The sequence below is a fragment of the Haemorhous mexicanus genome, chromosome 14, assembly GCF_027477595.1.
Source record: "Haemorhous mexicanus isolate bHaeMex1 chromosome 14, bHaeMex1.pri, whole genome shotgun sequence".
Lineage (NCBI taxonomy): Eukaryota > Metazoa > Chordata > Aves > Passeriformes > Fringillidae > Haemorhous > Haemorhous mexicanus.
Genome location: NC_082354.1, coordinates 15,582,647 through 15,604,116, shown reverse-complemented (window position 1 = coordinate 15,604,116; position 21,470 = coordinate 15,582,647). Strand labels below are relative to the sequence as shown.

The following is a 21,470-nucleotide window of genomic DNA, read 5'->3' as shown; positions in this document are numbered from 1 at the left end:
GGGTGCGTCACTCAGGGGCGGGTCCAACCAAGGGTGGGGACGGGACGGCGCGAGGGGCGGGACGGAGCCAATCGCGTGCGAGTGCGTCGGGCAGGGGGCGGGGCGCGGGGCGGGTCTCGACCAATCGCAGCGCGGTGCGTCGCACTCGGGGCGCGTCCCGGGCGCGGCGGAGCGGCAGCATGGAGGGCCGGGTGCCCTACGACGACTTCCCGGTGGTTTTCCTGCCGCCCTACGAGAGCCCGCCCGCCTGGGTGCCGCCGCACGAGGTCAGCCCGGGACGGGGGGAGCGGGGGCACGGCCCGGGGGCGGCGGCGGCCACGGGGCGTCGCCGGGCGGGGGAGCCCGGCCCGGCCCCAGCTGAGCCGCCGCGCATCCCCCGCAGCGCGTTTATCACCCCGACTACAACAACGAGCTCACGCAGTTCCTGCCCCGCACCATCGTCCTCAAGAAGCCGCCCGGGGCGCAGGTGAGGCGGGCGGCGCCGGCCCGGCGCTCCTGGCTGCGGTGTTGCGTTCCCGGAGCGTTTCCCGGCAGAAAAGGCGCTGGGATCGCGATATTCTCGACTGGCAGCGTCCTGGCGCAGGGAACTGCTGTCACAGGCGTGGGGCGGGCAGGGTGGCTGATGCCAGGGCGTTGGGCAAGGGGAGGGGTTGTTCCCGATGTGGTGTCTTGGGATGTGGAGCTGCTGGAGGATGGGAGCGGGTCCCCTCAGGTGTCCCCGGTGGCAGGAATTAGGAGAGAGGACCTGGCGCTGCTGCCTGGCTGAGCACCGCAGCACCCACCTTGGATCCCTCCGGGAGGCAGGGCAGGGAGGGAGGTCCTGGGGAATTGGAAGGGCCCTGGACAAGGAGAAGCGTCCTGGGGAATTGAATGAGAGCTGGGCCAAGGGAAGAGTCCTGGTGACTGCATTTCCCTGCTGTTTTTTCCCACAGCTGGGCTTCAACATCCGGGGAGGAAAAGCCTCGCAGTTGGGAATCTTCATCTCCAAGGTGTGTCCGTCCTTGCGCCATTCCCGCCTGGATCCTGCCTGTGCCGGTGGGAGCAGCTGAGCCCCAGGGAGGCTCTGGCTGCCTCAGAACATCCTGCACCACTCCCTGGTCTTCTCCCAGCCCCTGGAATTGCTCCCCGGGGCAGTGTGGGAGGGGAGCTGTGGGAGATCCCCTGCTGCCACCCCTGCTCTCCCTTCCCAGGTGATTCCCGACTCGGATGCTCACAGGGCCGGGCTGCAGGAGGGGGACCAGGTGCTCTCAGTGAACGATGTGGATTTCCAGGACATTGAGCACAGCAAGGTGAGCGCTGGGATGGGGAATCCACCTCCTTGCAGCCTCTCAGCCCAGCTCAGAACCCATGGAATGCTCTTTTCTCGTTTTTCAGGCCGTGGAGATCCTGAAGACGGCGCGGGAGATCACGATGCGCGTCCGCTACTTCCCCTACAGTACGTGCCCGGTCTTGGGAGGCTCCTTGGGAAGCAAACTGCCATGAATCCCTGCTCATTCCAGCCCAGTGTAGCAGCCCAAGGTCACTGACTGTTGATTTGAGATCAGGCACCACATCAGGATAATGAGGCCTGGCTTCATCTGCTCATGTAGGAAAACTCGGAGAGCAGGAAGGTGGGATGGCTGGGAATGGAAAAGTTAATTTAAAGCTCATGACTTTCAGCTAATTATCCTTGAATAACAGAGGAACGAGGTCTGGCACAAGTGCAAATGGTGGATATCCCTCCCTAAGGATGTTTGAATTGTAAGTGAAGGGAAGGACTGGGTTAACTCCCAGTCCTGCACCTATAAAGTTCCAAGATTTAAGGGATAAAAAAATGGAGAAGTCAAGCCAAACAAGGATTCTTCATAGAATGGAAAGTGGCCATTAAGAAAAAAAACAAAAAGGAGTAGGGGAAGAGGGGGTTTTAAACAAATAATTTCAAAGAAAGCTTTTTGTTCTGAATGCCCTAAAATCACTTGAAGTGACTGGTGGGGGTGCACTTTTAAAGCCAGAGGGTCTCAAACACTGCTTCCACTTGGGAATGTGTGTTTTCCTGAACGTTTTGGGTGATTCCCCCTGGCCATTCTCTCCTTGTCCTTCCCTCCCAGATTACCAGCGGCAGAAGGAACGGACAGTTCACTAACAGGGAGCTTCATCCTGCCAAAACCTCTCCACTCCTTCTTCCCAACATCTGAGATGACTCCTCATGTTTCAGCTTTCACTGGAGGCACTACTGGCCTGCACAGGATCAGCTCTTTCCCACGTGGGGAGATGCCAAGGGGCTCATTTGGCTGGAAGGTGGATGGGGATTGAGGCTGTGCTCCTGGGAATGGGTATTGGGAAAAGCTGGTGTGAAGTGGGTCCTGGGGGGCAGCTGGTCCAGCAGGATCCAGATTTTAGCAAGACTTAATTTAAGTTCTGGATCCCTTGATCCTGGATCCCTGGTTCTTGAGGATTCCTGAGCAGAGCACAGGTGTTGTCCTCCAGGAAATTCACCTGTTCCACTCTCTTGTGCCATGGAATTCTTTCCTTCTCCTCTGTCCCACCTCTGCTGTGCATTGCTGGGTTTGCTGGCAACTCCAGGAGTAAAATCCAGCCCCAGTCCATGCACAGCTCTGGCTGTTTGTGCCTCTTTGCTGATAAAACCCTCACTATATAGGACTGAGATGTTTGGAAATGTTAATTACTAAGGAAATTATCAGCAAATCCAGGGGCAAATGCCTGGTGGGATCACGTTGTAATGGCTTCAGGACAGCCCTGGCTCTGACTTCTCTTCCTTGTGGTGTTTTCCACTTTTTCTGTAAATCAATAAATCAAGTACAGCAGACTGAGTTCAGCTTCTTCCCACTCAGGAAGTCTGTGTGGAAGTTGGGATGTACCCACCATGAGCACCATTCCAAGGAAATGCTGGGCCAAGGCTCAGCTCCAGTCACCCTTGCAGCCTGCAGGAGAAAATTTGGGATCTGCAGCTGTTTCAGGGGCTTTTTCCACTGACTGCTGGAAATCAGTCCCTGATTAACCTGGAGTGTTCCAGCACTGCTGGGAAGGAGCAAGGCAGGATTGTGGCTGTGGTGGCACCAGCACAGCTCCAGGAGCAGGGCAGGACACTGAGCCAGGCTGGGAACGAGGAAAAGACACTGGAAAAGAGATTTTCACTCAACTAAAAATTAGCTTTTCCACCAGGGAAATGAACATCCTGGAAGCCCCTGCAACACTCTGGGAAAGGGAAGGAGACCTCTTGTATCACCTCTCTGGTTTCCCACAATCTCTGTGTCCCATACAGGAGGAGGAGCTGCAGATTTCAAGGCTGAATTTCTCCCTCCTACTTCAGAGCATTCCCTGGCAGGATCTCCAGGAAGGACTCCCCTGCCCCAGGGAGCTCCTCCCAGGGAATGACTCAGGTGTTTTCCTGCTGACCTGGCTGACAGGAAAGAGTGGATTCTTTCCTGAGGCACATTCATGTTTTGGGTGTATTAATTAGCAAAGCATTAAGGACACCAGAGTCTATTTCATCCTCCAGAACTTGAGCAGTTGCTGATTCCTGGTGGGAAAACAACAGCTCCAGCAACAATGGATTTTTTAGGGACACAAAGCTGGGTAGTGAGAGGCACAAATTTATAAAATCATGGAATGGTTTGGGTGGGAAGGATCATCCAGTTCCACCCCATGCCGTGGGCAGGGACACCTCCCACTATCCCAGGTTGCTCCAAGCCTTGTCCAGCCTGGCCTTGGACACTTGCAGGGATGAAGGGAGCACTGCCAGGGGTTCATGCTGCAGGCTTTCTGGAGCAGCAGGATCAGTCCCAGGTGTGTTGCAGGGCAGGGCTCACCTGAGGGCTCCATTCAGAGTCACATTTGCATCCACAGGGTCCTGTTGTTATCCCAAAATAGAGATCCTTCTTCCCAAGCTTTGGTAACCTCCCCCAGGGCTGAGATCATTCAAGCCTGTCCAGCCCTAACCCTCAATGAGGCAATTCCATCCACAAGTCACTTGTCCTTCCAACGCCTGGATATCACTTCCAGTGATTGCCTGCTCAATTTCTTGGATTAAATACATTTTTTTTGCTGATTAGTCTTGAAAGTAACAAAGATCAAACATCAAAGAAGAGACGTCCTGAGAAGGTTGTTATATATTCCACATTTTGCAACAACATCAGCAAAGTCTTTTCTCCCTCCTCCTCTGTCCTTCCTTCTGCTCCATTCTTCCTTCCTCCTCCATTCCTCCACCTCTGTCCCTCCTCCTCCTGTCCTTCCTCATTCATCCTTCCTCCTCTACCCACCCCCTCCTCCTCTTCCTGCTCCATCCTTCCTCCTCCTCTTCCTCCATTTCTCCTCATCTTCCTCCTTCTCCTCCATTCTTCCTCTTCATCCTTCCTCTGTCCCTCCTCCATCCCTGCTCAGGACAGGAATGTCAGAGCTCAGAGCAAACCCCTCTTTCCCCCCAGCTCGCCGTGGCAGCAGGAGAGCTCGGTGTTGGTGAAATAACTTTATTTATTTAGTGATACACTGTGGCTGTGTCACACAGTCCTTACTCAGAGTTACAGTCACACTTACTCGCTACAGCTACAAGACAGCGGGGCCGGACACACGGCAGGAACACATCCAGAAAAACAGTGGGAAGGGAACTATTGGATTCCACTAATTACCCCCCGCCCCTAATTGGGGTCTCCCCCCTCCCGCCCCGGTCCGTGACTCGAACAACACAAGGGACAGCAGAGCTGCCTGGGGAGGGACAGCAACACCTGTTCTACAGACACGGACACCGACACCAGCAACTCCCACAAGGGGCTATGTACAGGGAATGGGATCAGCTTCCCGAGGGGGGGACAGGACTCACATCCCAGCTTCCTCCTGCGGCCAGGGGAGGGGACTCTGGGGACCTCAGTGAGCTGCTGCCAGGCCGGGGCTGCCACATCCCAGCCCAGGGCTGTCCCTTCCCCTCCTCGGGTGTCAGGGACTGAGGGACACCCTGCCAAGGGAGGGGAGGGAGTGCCACTGACCCCCCCACCGTGGTCACACTGTGCTCACTGTCCTACCACAGCATCCTCCGTGTCACACAGGCCAGGTGGGGAAAGGATAGTGGAATTCTCCTCTCTGCCAACTGACAAACCAACTTTTTTTTTTTGTTTTTTTTTTGTTTTTTTTTTTTTGTTTTGTTTTGTTTTGTGGACCCAAAACCCCAGACCCCAGGAAATCTCTGAAAAGCTCTATGAATTAATTCAAAACCAGGGGCAGGGGGAAAGTAGGCAGTTCCCAACCTCCAAGGTTGGGGAGTGACACCAGAATTCCCTTCAGCAGCATCCAATCCTCCAATCCTCCACCCACTTGACAGGGATTCCCTGCCATTGCTCCCCTCAGCTTTGGCAAAGGTTAAAATGCACCCCAGGAGTGAAACGGCTGCTGGTCCCACCCCAGAGCTCTGCTCCAAGGGCAGAGGCAATGGGAATGATTCCACCAAGCAGCAACCTGGGAATGAGAGTGGAATGTTGCTTTTCCCTCTGCTGTGGCTCTCCTGCTCCGCATGAAACAGAAAGAACAGGAGAATGGAGATCGGGGAAGGAGCCTGAGGAGCATCCATGACTCCCAGGGCAGGTATTGCCCCTGCAGTGATGGATTCCAGGTCACTGTTTGCTTCCAGAATCCCTGAGGATCTCTCCCCACCCAGCCTCAGGCTGCAAATCCTCTGGTCCCTCGTCCTCCCCCACGTCTGCAGCCAACACTCACCAACATCCTCTGGATGGGAAGAGATTCCAGCAGGCTCTGGGATGTCCCTGCCACACAAACGGAAGCAACAAGGCCAAAGCTCTCAGAGTCTGGGGCTTTCCAGGGCCTGTGAGACTCGAGGGGCAAAACTGGGAAGTGGTGAGCAAGAGTTAGCCAGGATCATCCACAGAAAGGAGAAACCAGAGAGCTCGTGGGGTGTGTGCCCTGTAGGAAGCAAAGCCTGGGAACCTGCAGAGTCCAAAAAGGCAAGTCCAAGTGACTGGCTTAAGTTTAAGGAGCAGCCTTTTACCAGAGGAAGTGGGGATGCAAGACAGAGGGCTGGAGAAGGCTGGGGGAAGGATGCAAGGCAGGAGGGAAGGCAGAAACCCCACCCCCCAAAGCTTCATTTTTGTCTTCCCTAACTCGGCAGCTTTTCCATGGCATTCACAAGATACATCTGAGCAGGGAGGCTCCAGGTGGGAACAGGGGAGAAAGGGAGGAAGAGAGAGGGAGAGAGGGAGAGAGAGAGAGAAAGTGTGAAGGGCACCGTGGTGCCAAAGTGCAACAACATAAAAAAATAAACTCAAAAGACAGGACACTCATTCTGCACTCAGGGCTCAAACCATGCAGTGAGAGGGGAGCCGGGGCTGCTCCCCACCAGTACCCAGGGGTTCATTGCTCGCTTGGGGATGGTTTGGCAGCCCCGGGGGCGATGAGCGCGACGTTCTCCGCCAGCCCGGCCACCAGGGCTGCTGCTGCTGCTGCTGCCGGGGCTGTTAGCAGGAGCACCCGCTCTCCGTCACTGGCTGCTCGGGGGGCTTCTCTAGTTTGATGTCAATCACTGCAGGGACAGTTAAGGAATCACCCAGGACAGGATCTGGAAGGGTTGCTTGGGGTTTTTCCACAGCCTGCCTGACCAGGCAAAGCCAGGCATGTGGTGAGACCTTCCAGAGGATGGACAAAAAGAGTAACAAACTCTGGTGTTCTGAAAGTGTGGAAATTCCAGCCTCAGTTCGAGTGGAGAAGCAAAACTCGTGCTGGCCATTAGTTGTGTACATTTATACCTGGCCCACAAACAGGGTCATACAATCCCAGGGTGGCTTGGGTTGGAGGGGACCTTAAAGATCACTCAGTGCCACCCCCTGCCATGGGCAGGGACAGCTTCCACTAGCCCAGGCTGCTCCAAGCCCTGGCCTTGGACACTTCCAGGGATCAAGGGCAACCACAGCTTCTCTGAGCACCCTGTACCAGGGCCTCTCCACCCTCACAGGGAAGGATTCCTTCCCAATATCCCACCCAACCCTGCTCTGTGGCAGTGGGAAGCCATTCCCCCTTGTCCTGTCACTCCAAGCCATTGTAAATATTCCCCTTCAATTTTTCTTTTTGGCTTCTTCAGGTCCTAAAGGCCCAAATTAGGTCACCCCAAAGCTTCTCTTCTCCAGCCTGAACAATCCCAACTGTCCCAACCTTTCCTCACGGCAGAGCTGCTCCATCCCTCTGCTCACACTCCAACAGCTCCATGCCCTGCTTCAGCCACATCACTGCAAACCCCACAATGTGCCAAAGTCAGTAAGCCCAGTTTAACACCAGATAATTGCCCAATTCCATGGGAAAACAAGGATACTGTCTTCTTTGCTCTTCTCTGGTGTGCTGTCCATCCCAGGTAAGGCAGCAGCCACACGGCGGAAAAGCTGGAAAACAGCAAGAGAGGAGCTCAAGGCTTGTCAGAAACAAGTTCCTGTTAAAAACATTGTTTTACAGCAGGAATCTGAGTCTGAGTTGTACAAACTCCTTAAGTGGGTACTTTAGCAGGCAGAGCAGTGATCAAAAATGCCATGAGAATTTTATGCAGGATATTTAACAGGTTTTAAAGAACTTATATTAAAGAACTTATTCAATGCCTACAAAAACCCAGTTTATTTTACCTGTTCCTGCTCGAAGAGAATGTGGAATTAATTAGTAACATTCTTCCAGGGATTCATGGAACTCCCTCCTGCACTTACTGAACATCATTTACCATGTTCAGCCCCTGCTCGTGCACAAAGGGTGCACATTTGGGGATTTCTGATCACTCAGCTGGCACTGAATATTCCTCTGTGGAACAACAGAGCTTTCAGAGCCCAGCCCTTCAGATCAGTCCTGCTGCCAAAGAGCCATTCCTCAGCAGAACTGCTGGTTCCAGGGAGCTGCACTTACACTGGGAAGGGCTCTGCTATCCCCAGAAAACCTGGAGAATGGATTTGCATCACTCCTCAGTCAATGTTTGGAGCTCTCCCTGCTGCCCTCACACAGCACAGACACTGCCAGGCTGCTGAACTCTGCTGCATCAAACCCCAGAGCAATCCCTGCTGCTGCTGATTTCCCTCCTCAGCCACCCCTCAAAGGGTGTTCCTCGTAAAAAAAAGGTTCCAGTGAGATGCTGGGGTTTGCAGCCTCCACATCCCAGCTCTCCTCACAAACACCCACTGGGCAAAGAAGGCAACGGGAGTCAAAATCCATCACTAAAGAGGGTTCAATCCAGAGCAGCCACAAAAACTGAGCCCAAAGCCTCCCAACCCCACTGTGAGGCTGTACCAAGCTGCTGGTGTGCAGCAAACCCCTGAGGATGTTTTCCAATTTCCTCCAGAGCTCACAGCTCCTTATTCCAAACTCTCATATCCAGAACAATCCCTGAATCAGTGGAGAGGGGAATCACAAGGAAGAAGCAAAGGGCACAAGCAGACATCTGAGAAATTTTGCTTAAAATGAAAATTTAAAGGTTGTTTTGCAGTTTGGTTGATCTAACACTGGCACCTGGACAGTTCCTATCCTTTGAGATATCCCAAACTCAGTTGGAGTCAGCTCTGGGCAGCCTGCTCTGAGCAGGAAGGGTGGAAGGGGTGATTTCCAGAGATCCCTTCCAACCTCAATTCCCTAAAAATATTTCAAGATTCTCTGGCTGGCAAACAGAAGGAGGAACTTCTACTCCAGTGCATCAGCAGCAACAATTCTCCCCACAGATGTCAGCAGTGATTTCAGCAAACAGTGCATTGACTGTGAACCAAACCAAACCAAATTCCAGCTGACTGGCTGCACAAAACAAGGATTTTTCCCCTTTCCCATCCCTCAGCACATTCTGGAGCCTCATTTGTTTCAAGGTTTAGCTTTGACAGGGAATCATTGACTCAACAGGAAAGGAGCTTGCACTACATAAACCAAGAAACATCTCAGGGGCTGGCATTAAACACAAGGAAATTCATGCAGGATCCCAAATCCACCCTGGAGCCGACCTAGAGCAGTGAATTCCTGATTGAGAACTCAGCCTGGATGTTTTACCTGTTTCACATTGTAGCCAGTCTTTGCACTGGTCTCAATGAACATCACATTCAGCTCTTTGGCTCTCTGTTCCCCTTCCTCTGTGGTGATTTGCCTGCACAAAGGTGGAAAAGAGACACAAGGAACAGAAGGAAGAGTTACAGATGGCTGGCAGTGAGCTGCTGCTCCCCCTCCAAGAGGGTACAGCCCACTTCAGGACCCCGGAGGCTTCACCAGCCCCAAGTCTTCCAGCTGGGAGTGAAAACATCTCAGGAAAGTTCCCCAGGGAACCCCTGGAGTTGTGGCAGATGAGCAGCACAGGATGAAGCTTGGGCAGAACATCTGAGCCTCATCCACAGCATTCCAGGCAAGGAAAAATCCCCACACTGAGACAGGGAGTTTCCCAAATCTGACAGAGGGAATGCTGTGAGCTGACACAAAGGCTCCAGAAAGGCTCCAGCAACAGGGACAGTGCAGCAGCTTGGGGACAAGCACCTGGAATTGCCCCTCTGTGTCCCATCAAGTCCTGCTTTAGCACTGCTCTCAACACACAGCACATTCACCTCCTGGGCTCTTCCCTCACTCTCCTCTACAGAAACCTGTCTCCAGTAATGAGAACAAATCACAGAGCAGAAAAACCAAACCAAAGCAAGAGTCCAAAAATGAGAGAAAGAAAACTGCAGGAAGAAAGAAAAAACCAACCAAAAAAACCCAAACAAACAAACAAACCAAAAAAAAAAACCCCCAAAAAAAACCAACAAAAAAACCCCACCAACTGAAGCAACATTGAGTGGAATGAAAAACTTACCAGGCTGCACTGAACAGGAACAGGGCTATTTTTAGTGCTGCTTTTTGGCCTCAGAACTTGCCTCATCCCTGGTTTTATCAGAGGATGAATGGCTTCCCTGTATTCTGCCTCAAAAAAAAAAAGTCACCTTTGTGACACCAAAGGTGGCTTTGTCCAGCCTTTACAGGCCCAGAATTTCAGCCTCACAAAACCCCAAGGTCCTTTAAAAAGAAAGGCAAGGCAGCTCCTGCTACTGACACCTGGATATTCCCTTCCAGGATATTCCATTCCAAATTCCAGCCCACACCAGGACTATTGTCACATTCAGCTGCCAAAATAAGAATTTCCAGTGCTGCATGAACTTCAGCTGTAGCTGCTTCAAACAAATTTTCTGGTATTTTTAATTCTTCCAGCAGTGCTGGGCCAGCTGTTGTGCACCATCAGGAAATACTCCAAGGCTGAAATGATCCCATTGGCCTTTCTGGTTTCATATGAAACTGGATTTTGAGAGGAATTAGAAATGTCAGGTTATTCAGTCAGGGAGCTGCAGTTATTCCCAGCTGCCAGGAGGGCATGGGAGAGGCTCAGTGGTCAGAATCCAGAGCTGGCTCAGGGACATCATCATGGATTTTGCTTTTGTGAACGATTTCAGGGACACATCATGAATTCATCACACATGGAAGTCTTAAGCAAAATGAACTGTACATGTTTTTATTGTACTCTTGAAGCTCTCAGCTCAGCAAGTTTTAGGAATATTTCCAAAGTGCACTTCATGGGAAATGCTTCCCAGTGAAGTGGGAAAAGCCAAATGGAATTATCCCTGCTTTTCTTGCTGGGCACGAAAACTAAAAACGTGCAGAGCAAACAGCCAGGGATGTTGGGACACAAAACCACCAGAATTACAGGAGAAAATCCACATCACAGCACATCCTGAAGGAATGTGTAACTGCAGGAGTGAGCAAAGCAGGGGTTAGAATTAAAAATGTGGGAATGTCCCACAATGGAACCCTCAGATCACTCTGCCCATCATCCCAAGAAACAGAGTAAACTGATATTCAAATAAAAGCCAAGACATTGCTGAGAAAACACTCATTTCATCTAGAAATTGTTCTCCTTTGATCAGGAAAATCTTGTGAACAGCTGAAGTACAAGAACTGGATTTTTTAAGACTTTGTTTTGTTGTGAGATCCAGGTGTTTCCCAGTTCTACCTTCCTGAGGTGATTTTCTGTGCATCAGATCAAAATCCCTCTGTGGCTTCAAGCCCTCACACATCCCCTGACAGCCAAAGCCCACATTTCTGAGATGTGTGAGGATGTCTCAGTTGGAAGGGCTGGAACTGCCTGGTTCAGTCCATTTTCCCTTTGCCAACTGCTTCTGGCACCACCCATTAAAATAAAAACCTTCCCTTATCTACACTGCTCCTGATACCTTCCTAAGGAACAAAAATCTCTGAAAATATTTAACAAAGTCATTGTTAAATCAACAATCCAGAGAAGGAATTGAAATAGGAACACAAAGTAAAGCCTGTGCTCTTCTAAGAGTTCATTACATTGGTTATTTTGGTTGATGTGCTGTAGAATTAAGAGTTTTAGAGCAAAATGCTTTATGGCACCTCCCAAAACATTACCCAGTGTCATTTTAGGATAGTCTAATCAAATTCTTGGGTCTCTCTTTGGGGGAAGTTTGGGTTTTGCTGATTTGATTTCCTTTCACACATCCACAAGCTCAGTGTGTGCTATGTATGACATGAAATTTATACTCAGAGAAATTCATACTTTTAGATCAATCCTACAAAAGTTTGTGCTGCTTCTTAACGAGGAGAAACTGTGCCATGAACTTCCAGCTGCACGTGCAGAGAGAGTGGGGGTAATTAGTGGAAAACAGTGAAAACCAGCTGATTTCCTTGCTTTCACAGGCAGCTTTTAGCCTCTACCTCAGTGTGAAAAGAAAAATCAGACAAAATACCCTACTGAGATAATGGTGCAGAGCCACTTAAGCAATTTTTTTAGGTGGGTTTGTTTTAAACTATTTTTTGGACAGCAAAGGGAATAACTTTTGCTGAAACCAGAAATGAGAATTTCCTGACAAACAAACGATGTTGTGTTTAAAACTAAGCCTTGTTTTAAGCCCAGCCTGGCCCCAGCCCCTGGTGGCTTTGGGCAGGGCAGCAGGGCCCAGGGTCCCCTGTTACCTCTTGTCTGCCAGGTCGGTTTTGTTCCCCACCAACATGATGATGACATCACTGCCTCGCTCTGTCCTGACATCATCGATCCACTTGGAGGTTTGCTGGAAAGAATTCAAGTCTGCAGGGAAGAATGAAATAGCAAAGCTGAGGATTAAACTCCTTTATGACAGGAAAAATGCTTCACTGGTACTCAGGTGTGTTACAGTATTTTTTTTGAGTAAGGTCTGATAAGCTTTTGGAGGTGTATAATACACTTCAGATAGCTCAGCTACTTTTGGAGGCAGGATGGCTTCTGTTGCAGTGTTGGAAACAAAAAGGTTTAATAAAAGGCAAAATAACAGAGAAAAACTGAGCTAGGTGCAGGAGATCTTTGCTTTTGGCAAAATACTTTACAAAAGCGATTAGTTTCTTTGCTCACTTCTCTTTCTACTAAATTGCTTAGGCAGGACATTTTGATAGATTAGATAATCCCATCTAATTAGCTATCTTTAAGTTTGAGGCGAAGTCCTTCAGACTTATGAGGTGACTTTTTCACCAAATCGAGGAGAGAAACTTCTGGGCTTCTTTCCTTTCTGAGGGGACAAAGGATAGTTTTGTCACTCTGTCAACAAGGGGCACATTCCTATACAGGTGCTTCTCCAGACCTCCCCACCCCACATCAATTATTTCCTACCCAGATAGAAAAACAAGGATGGGGTGAAAACATCTCTGATTTTAATGATGTTTTTGCAGAACTTGTGGCTGTAACTTCTCAGTTCTGCTCGTGGGGGGTGTTTCTACCAAGGACACAGCAGAGCAGCCCTGCCCTGAGCTGCCAGCACTCACTTGTGATGTCATAGACCACGACGGCGATGGTGGAGTCGCGGATGTAGCTGGGGATGAGGCTGCGGAACCGCTCCTGCCCCGCCGTGTCCCAGAGCTGCAGCCGCACCTGCTGGGGCCAGCCCGGCCCACCAGGAGAGGAGAGAGAGCAGGAAAACCATTTAGGGAAAAGGCCACTTCCACACCCAACTGCAGCAGCTGAGCTGACCTTGTCATCTCGCCCCAAATCCAACCCCAGCAGAGCTGTTTCCTGGATCTGTTTGTCAAGTGCTTTAATTCCCTCCTCTGCTTGCCCAGAGATCCTGCTACTCCCAAACATCTCTAGGATTTGGCTCCCACCTCATTACTGGGGGTAGCCAACAGTACAGCACTGATCTCCCAGGATTATGGATGGGATCTCACAGGACTCATAGCCTGGAGCATCTCTGATCAAAGCTTTTGGGGCAATTCCCACAGGACAGACACCAGGCAGGAAAACAGCGTCCAACCTCCAGCATGGAGCATCCATGTGATGGCAGTGGGGATTTTCATGTGATATGGAAGCAATGATAACTTAAATTCCAGCAGAAATGAAAGCAAGTGTTACACACTGCAGGGTTCAGGGGGTGCAAAGGGCATTGGGTTCTCCCTTGCAGAGCAGCACAGGAGTCACAAAAATGCTGAAAGAGTTTGACCCCAAACACAAACTTTAATTTTTATATATTATTATATATGACAGCTCCAATGTCTGGGACCTGCCTGGCTGAACACCAGCACTACTTAAAAACTCCCCAAATACCCCAAACAAAAAGCTTTCCACACTGGGAGTCCTTTTTCTTCACCCTACAGTGCCTTAAAACAGGATTGCTCCTCCTTCCCAACAGTTTTCTGGAGGCACCCACTAGTTTCCAGTTTACAGCCACAAATAATCCCAGCAGGGAGGCAGAGCACTGGTTAATGAAGCAGCTCATCAAGGAACAAGCAGCTTCTTCAGGACCAATCACGGCTTGTTTAGAAGAGGAAGAGAAGCTGATAAAGCACAGGGCTGCAGTTAGATCCAAAACAACATCTTATCTCCATCAGGGAATGTCAGAGCTGATGCCCTGGGGCTTAAGGAAGATTAGGGTTTATAGTTAAAGCAATTAGCTCTTGCTTCATTTTGACGGCAGACTTGATTACAGGAGCAGAAGTTAGGGCTCTTCTCTATGCCAGGAAACTCAAGGTGACAAAGTGGGAGCACCTGGGCAGTGTCACAGCAGAGCTGGAAGATCAGGCTGATCCCTACAGCTCCTGGATTTCCCAAACTTCCCTGGACAGTGCTGCTACACTGGAATATTTCCCAAGAACATTCACCCAGGTGGTGACTGAACCATCCCAAACCTTCAGACTCACAGCAAAAGGGAACTGGAGGAAGAACCAGAGCTGGCCAAGGTAATTTGTTTAATTTGTTAAATTTATTTAATTTTATAAATTTGTTTAATTTGTAATTTGCGCAGGGTAAAGTTATTTGAGGGAAGGTCTCCAGTGACCAGGTACCACACAGACACTCCTGAAGTGGCCCAGGTTTGGTGCATTTCTACAAGTCCAGGTTTGTGTACATCCATTTTAGAAAGGAAAATACAAATAACTACTGTGGGACACCAGGAATGAGCCCAGCACCCCTTAGGAACAGCCTTCAGGAAGGGCCAGAGCTGAGTATGGACTCCCCTCATGGATCTCTCCACCTGCATTTTGGGATGTCCAGCAAATCAACAATAGCTAACAATTCCATTGTGCCCCCAGAAGTACCTGGGCATGTCCCTTCTGCAACACAAGAAAACTTTAAACCTCCCAGTCACTAAGGACTGTGAAAAACTGAAATTATCTGCAAAGATCAGCCCGAAGAATTATGAGATCAGCTGTCCCTTAATTTCTTCTGACATGGTTGGGAGCTGTTAAGAACAGCCTGGACTGGCAAAATGTTTCCAGGTGCTTGGACAAACAGCATCCTGTACCTGCACAGTGGGAAAAAGGATGCCAAGCTGTGCATCCTGCCCAGCTGCCTCAGCACAGGCACCACCTGCACATCTCTGTGCTCCCCAAGCAGGCCAGTCTGACACCATTTGCACCAAACCAGGAATTCCCCCAGAATTCTCTCCAGGACTGGAGAAATACCAAGAAATTATTTGCCCTGAATAGTGAGGATAAATCACAGACTATTATTTGTTAAGCACTTCAGCCTAGCAGAGCAAAACAAATACCTCACTCTAAACTTGTTTGTAACAGAATAAAGCTGGGCCAGAACTTTTCCACCTGTGCTGTTTTCTTTACTGAAATTTATATAAATCCCGAAACTGGAGATTAACAAAACCCCCACCAGATCAAGTGGAATAAATAACAAGGAGTTACAATGAAATAATTCTCTTCAAAATTTCCTATCTTGTATTAAAACATTCATGTCAAGAGTTACAGAGAATTTCCCTCTAAGCTTGTTTGTTCTTTAGAAATTGTGGTTGTTGCATCTCTCCTCTTTCAAAAGCTCTCTTGTGAGTCTCCAGGTCTCTTTTCCAACAAAATGGGAGTCTTGAATCCTCCTAAGTCACTCCACAGCTTCTGTTTAAAAGGGTCCTGGTTTGTTTTACCTACTCTGACAATGTTCCTTTGCTTTGGCACCTGAAGCTGTTACTTGTATAACCTCTCTCCTTACCCAGAAATGAAAAAGAAAAATAATTTTAAAGTTAGAAAAATTAAAAAAAAACCAAAACAGAAAAACAGAAAAGCTTTCCAAAGGCTACCAACAACCAGCACAGACACAGGAACTCCCAATCCCTGCCAACACCCACAGGTGGCTGATGGGCTATTTTAGCTGTGTTTGGGTACCACCACCACTTCCAGAGTAAAGATATGTGTTAAAAGCAAGGTCCCTGCAGAGCCTGGGCTCGATACCTACTTGTGATGTCAAAGACAATGAGAGCCACAGCAGAGTCACGGATGGAGCTGGGAATGAGGAACCTCTCCTGGCCGGCTGTGTCCCACAGCTGCAGCCTGATCTGGGAAATGGAAAAGTGCAGGGCAAGGGGAAGGGGAACAGCAGGAAAATGGAGAACAAAACCAAAACTCAAGTGAAATCAAAATAAATAAATAAAAATAAGTTGCAAAGCAAAACTAAGGCAACAAAAGGAAAGTTTAAATGGAACAGAAATGTGAAAAGAGGCAGCGGCACTTCCCGAGGTCTGGGAACATCCCTCCCTCCACACATCCAGGAATATCTCACACAATCTAACACCAGAAGCTGGGAGAGCCCTAAATCCCTCCTCATGGCACCAGTTAACAAGGGAAATGCACAGCCAGGTCTCAGGGATCCTGCCAGAATAGCCACACAAGCAGCTGGCCAGATGTGGGACTCCTGACCCTAAGGACCACCTCAGCCCAGCCTGGATGATCCCACTGGAAAAGCAGAGGTGGTGGAACCCCCAAGAGCAACCACCCTGCAGGCTGGCTTCTCCTGCACTGCAATCCAACAAGGCTGGGAAGATTTGGACAAACAGAGTGGGAGGAACTGCTCAGTCTGTCAGGAATGAGGGGAACTGGCACAAGGAGGTGGCTCCTGACAGCCAGGACTGAGGATGGGGCTTCAGGTGGCTCCAGCTCACTTAATGCCACACATCCCAACGTGGGGAATGTCACACAGCTGCCCATCCTGGGAGATGGTTTTAAAGAACCAAATTCCACATGTGTTTCATGGAATCCCAGAATGGTTTGGGGTGGATGGGATCTTAAAGCTCATCTCATTCCACCCCTGCCATGGGCAAGGACACCTTCCACTATCCAAGCTTGATTCAAGCCCTGTCCAACCTGGCCTTGGACCCTTCCAGGGATGAGGATCCCTTCTGCTGGCTTTTGCTGCAAGGCCATATCAAATCCACCAAAGCACACATCCCAGCTGGAGGCTCAGCATTCCTCATTTCCAGACCAGAAATTAAAGCCTATTGCAAAATCCAGCATTAACCACATCTGAGAAATTATTCCAGTGTCTGAATTTTCTCAGCTTGTTTGCTTGTATTTGTCCCTCCTCTTATCTACACTCCACACCTCTGTTATCTGAACAGGTTTTATGGGCTCTGTGAACCACTTACACAACCAGGAAAGCTCACAGCATTCCAACACTGGGAGGAAAATGGGATTTTCTGGATAGCAGAGCAGCAGGTGAATGACATCCTGACTTACACAACCATGAGGAACCCACATCACTGTAACAGCACAGAGGCACCCACAGGTGTCCAGCAGCATTCCCAGGATCTTGGCCTTAAACCAAGGTTAAAGAAAGTCTTTTCTAAGAGGGAATCATTGCTAAAATGGCAGAGAAATTCTCAGGAAATTCAGCACACACAATGGGAAGAGACTTCTTTGGAAGCAGCAGGCCCAAAGCTCCACACAGGAGTGTTCCCTGCTCCCCACAGCTCTGTCACACTCCTCACACAGCAGTAAAATGGGAAAAAGGCAAACACTGGCAAAACACGAGCAAACCCACAAATACTGAGAGGAAATCCAGGAGAAGGGGATGAGAGGTCTCTGTGCAAACAGGTATCTCATGCAGACTAAATCCCAAGTTGCTTTATTACAGGAAGTCAGAGCTGTGTTACCACAGAAACTTCCTAGGAGGAGGAATGAAGTCTAATCATGAAGGACATCAAGACTTGGAACACCAACTCCTTCCTTGGCTTTTTATTGGCTTCAGGAGCTGCACTAAATGAGCCACGTGGGTCCTTTCCAGCTCAGAATATTCTGTGCTACCTGAGGTCTGCTCAGCCCTTTTCATCCTGACAATCCCAGAGGCAGAGCTGCAAATTCAGGGGGCAAAACTGCACCTAAAGCAGGTGCACACAGGAAGCAGCACATTCCCTGGGATGAGGCCATTATCCGGCCCCAACTTTCCATGCAAGACTTTGACTTCCTGATAGAGGAATCAGATCTTGTACCAGTGATGGGATTCAGCCCAGGCTGGTTCTCTGGAGGCTGCTGGGGGATTCCAGCAGCTGCTGGAGGAAGGGCCAGGGGAAAGAGCCCTCCCAGCCATCCCAGCCCTGCCCCACTCACCGTGCGGTCCTCCAGGTACATTGTTTTGGAGAGGAAATCAATTCCAATGGTTGCCTGGAAAGAGAAGAAGCATTAGGAGCTGTGACTTCCCTTCCAGCATCCCCTTGCTGCAGAAACTCTCAGAAATGTTCCCAAACTTGTTATGAAGCTGGCAAAGTGATCTGCCTTCAATTGCCTTCAACTGAGGTGATGAAATCAAAGCAATCTGGGGATCTGCACCAGCTGCATTTTCACAGCATTTCTCAACACTTCTCAGCTCCACAAGAACTTCTGAGTGTGTATTTTAACCTCAGACATTCCTGTATCTCCACATAGATTGTATCTGAGCTGGCAGCTCCTTCTGGCCTGCCCCAATTCAGTCTGGTAAGAATTATCTTTTTAGAAATACCCAAAAGGTAGAACAAACAAGATGTATAAAATATGGGCAGCTGAAAGCTAAAAAGCCATCTTTATCCAGGCCTTTCTACTTCAGAATGTGCTTCCCTTCCAGTGACATTCAGCAGCTTCATTTCCCAGGCAGGTCTGCATCCACTCCCATTCCCACTGCCACAGCAATTCCAGCACAAAGGCATTTAAAATAATGCACTAAGTTAGGTGCACTCCCAGGCACTTCAATCAAGGAGCTGTCCCAGCTCATCAGAACTCCAGGAAAGAGAAGAGAGCTCCTGATGTACCAGATATGAGTGTTTTAGGCAGGTTATCCCCATTCTTAACACTCATAGCTGAATGTGCACCATTGGATAATTGTAAAGAGCAACATAGTCAGTTCTGGGAGGGAGGATTTCTTTCTGGGAGGTCTATTTTCCCACCAGGCCATGGTTTATACCAACTACAACAAGCAATAAATAAATCTATGAGAGCATCTTACAAGAGTCAGGAAAAGAAAGGAGAAGAAAAAGCACAGGAAGCACAAGAGGATCCAGTTCCAGAGGGTGACCTGTCCTCGTCTTCCAATCACCCCAGTCTAACCCAGTAACTCTTCCAGGCTGAATTAAAAGACAAAGCCCTAATCTCATCTGCTTTACAGGTATTTGATAGTCCCATGAAATACTTCTGACTGCCGTTGATGCAATTAATTCTTCCCCAAACCTTCAGGCCTCTTAGACATCTTCTGCTTTTCATCTGCAGCCTCTTCATCCCCACCCCCCTCTTTGCCTGCCAAGACTTCCCTGGCTTTTCCTATCTTTAGTCCTTTAGTCAAAAAATAGTAATAAAAAAATTGAGAGACAAAATATACCAAGCTGACTTCTGGCAGATCCATCTACACACTCCAGACTCAACTATTCTGAAATGGAAGCTCTAAAGATAACAGAGACTAAGAATGTCAGAAGATGTTGGGTTTTTATTCATTCTCCATTTCCTGAGGCTCCCATATCCAGCACCAGAAATCCTGACCATAAAAAAAACATTCTCCCCATTTTCCTCAAGGCTTCTCACAAGATCTATCCCACATCCAAAGGGGATCTAAACCTTGCTCCCTTTCTGGACACTGCACTTCCTGACATCACACTAGATGCTTTGATTTACCATTTCACAGCACATTTTAACCCATTATCTGATCTTGAACTGACACCTCATGGAGAAATGGGCTCCCAGGCATCAATTTGAACAGCAGGGCATAGATTAATACAAATATATTTACTGTATTAATACAAATATATTTAAAAAGCAAACAAATACTATCACATACCTGGTAAGTATTGTCAAAACTGTCATACATAAACCTGGTGATCAGGGAGGTCTTCCCAACTACAAGAAAAGAGAAAAATTACTTTCAAGCAGCAGTGGGAAAAAAAAAAATAGCACTGCTTTGGGAGTGGCACTGATCTGACAGCAGCTGCCAATCTCAGGCCATTCCAGCTACACCTTCCTGGGAAACAGCCAGCTGGAAATTTCAGTCCCAAAATGACAGAGGCAGATCAATCTCTGCAGGTCCAAACTTAATCATGGAGATAACCTGGCCCTCAAATCAGGTGTGTTGATAACAAAGAACCGCTTGTTTGCTTTGGGCAAGCAATAAATCTGCTTTGTTACCCTGTTCTGCTCCTTATGTAATCCCCAAGTCTGGGACATAAACATCAAAACAAAGCAGGTGATATCCCAGATGCGGTTCTGCTGCCTCTGGCTGTGTGGAAAAGCAATATTCCACACTCCCATCCTTCCTTTGTAACAAGATTTTAGATACAGAGCAAACTCTGGTGGTTTGTTTCAAAACTTTAAATTTACGTCTCTCAATATCACCACAAGACAAAGTGCAGAACTGATAAGAAGTGAAACATAAAGATATAGCTCCAATTCTGGCTCAGAAAGCTGGAGGAAGTCAAGAAAAATTCAAAGGACATGGATAGAAGAGGAAAGAGGAATAAACTGCCTAAAAAGGTTGTGAAATTAGGAACATTGGAGAGGGTTAAACACACATTAGACAAATGTCTATCAGCAGCAATGTCAATCCTGCATTGGAAAGGCGTGGAAATTAGAAAACTTCTGGAAATCCCTCCAAGACCTCCAGTTCCAGGCTCGAGGAGAAGGTGAGGAGTAGCAACCCCACGATGATTAGGGCTGGAAAGGACCTCAAAGCTCATCCATTCCACCCCTGCGGTGGGCAGGGACACCTTCCACAGCCCAGGTGACTCCCAGCCCTGTCCAGCGGGCCTTAGACACTCCCAGCGAGAGCACACCAGGATTCCAATGAAAACACACAACTCATCCACCTACTCCCAGGGAAGGGGCACAAAAGGGAGGCCATCTGAGGCAAAACAAAACCCCCGCGGCTGCGAGGGAGGGAAGGAGGCCGCGGCCAGGGGGGCAGCGCAGCCGCCGGGAGCCCCCGCAGCTCTGGGGCCGCCTCCCCGCACGGGCTGCGGGCGCACTGCGGGCCCGGGAGGGCGGAACGGAGCCCCGACCGACGGGAAGGGCCGGGAACGGAGCCCCGGCCGCTGAGAAGGTTCGGGAACGGAGCCCCGGGCCTCGCCTGCCCCGCCCGCGGAGGCCTCAGGCCGGGCCGCCCCTCCCCGGAGCGCGTCCCCCACCCCGGGCACGGCGCGGCCTCGGCCCCGCACGGCCCCGGGCGCTGCCCCCGCCCCGCCGGCCCCTCCCGGTTCCGCCCGGGCCCGGCCCGGCGCTCACCGCTCTGCTCGCCCAGGAAGACGAGCTTGAACTTCCTGAGCGGGTTCCCGAAGTCGCCGCCGCTGCCGGGCGCGGACATGGCGGCGCGGGGGGGCCGAGCGGGAGCCGTGATGGGGACAAGGAGACAGCGCCGAGCGCCCCGGTACCACCGCCCCGCGCGTCACCTCCGCCGCGTCAGCGCAGGCCCGCCCCGCGGGGAGGCGCGTCGGGAGCCACGGCCGCCGGAGGAGGGACGCGGCCATGGCAACGGCGAGGGCGGGGGCCGGGCTGCCGGGGAGGGCGGTTGCTATGGCGACCGGAGGGGGTTGCCGTGGTGATGGGGAGGGCGGTTGCCGTGGCGACCGGGCGGCCTCCGGGGCGAGGATGCTGCGGCGTGGAGCGGGCTGTGCCCGGGCTGTAGCGGGGGTGTTTTATCAGAGCCGGCTGTAGCGAGGCGGATCCGGCTGTAGCTTGACTGGAGCCCTCTGCAGCGGGGATTGGTGTAGCAGAATGGGTCTGCCTGTACCGGCGTGGTTGTA

General features: G+C 50.2%; 2 protein-coding genes across 8 annotated transcripts; one reads left to right on the top strand and one right to left on the bottom strand.

Annotated features, from left to right (window-relative positions):
• The first annotated feature begins 105 nt into the window (after positions 1-105).
• PDZD11 (PDZ domain containing 11) lies at positions 106-2,806 on the top strand. The gene is made up of 6 exons (XM_059859709.1): positions 106-266; positions 383-466; positions 933-989; positions 1,191-1,289; positions 1,375-1,435; positions 2,088-2,806. The coding sequence occupies exons 1-6, from the start codon at positions 180-182 to the stop codon at positions 2,120-2,122; spliced, it is 423 nt and encodes a 140-aa protein (XP_059715692.1). The 5' UTR covers positions 106-179; the 3' UTR covers positions 2,123-2,806.
• A 1,644-nt stretch (positions 2,807-4,450) lies between these two features.
• RAB41 (RAB41, member RAS oncogene family) lies at positions 4,451-21,134 on the bottom strand. 7 transcript variants are annotated; one of them, XM_059859704.1, is made up of 9 exons: positions 20,953-21,134; positions 19,517-19,575; positions 17,827-17,880; positions 15,680-15,779; positions 12,775-12,903; positions 11,956-12,067; positions 8,998-9,091; positions 7,307-7,373; positions 4,451-6,523 (listed from the first exon to the last, which is right to left on the bottom strand). In XM_059859704.1, exons 1-9 carry the CDS (start codon positions 21,029-21,031, stop codon positions 6,459-6,461), a joined length of 759 nt encoding a protein of 252 aa, XP_059715687.1. In that variant the 5' UTR covers positions 21,032-21,134; the 3' UTR covers positions 4,451-6,458. The 7 variants fall into 7 exon arrangements, 5 of the variants coding, with proteins under 5 accessions (XP_059715687.1, XP_059715690.1, XP_059715691.1 ...); XM_059859707.1 differs by having other exon boundaries at positions 12,775-12,883; positions 20,953-21,093; XM_059859708.1 differs by having other exon boundaries at positions 12,775-12,880; positions 20,953-21,093.
• Positions 21,135-21,470: the final 336 nt, after the last annotated feature.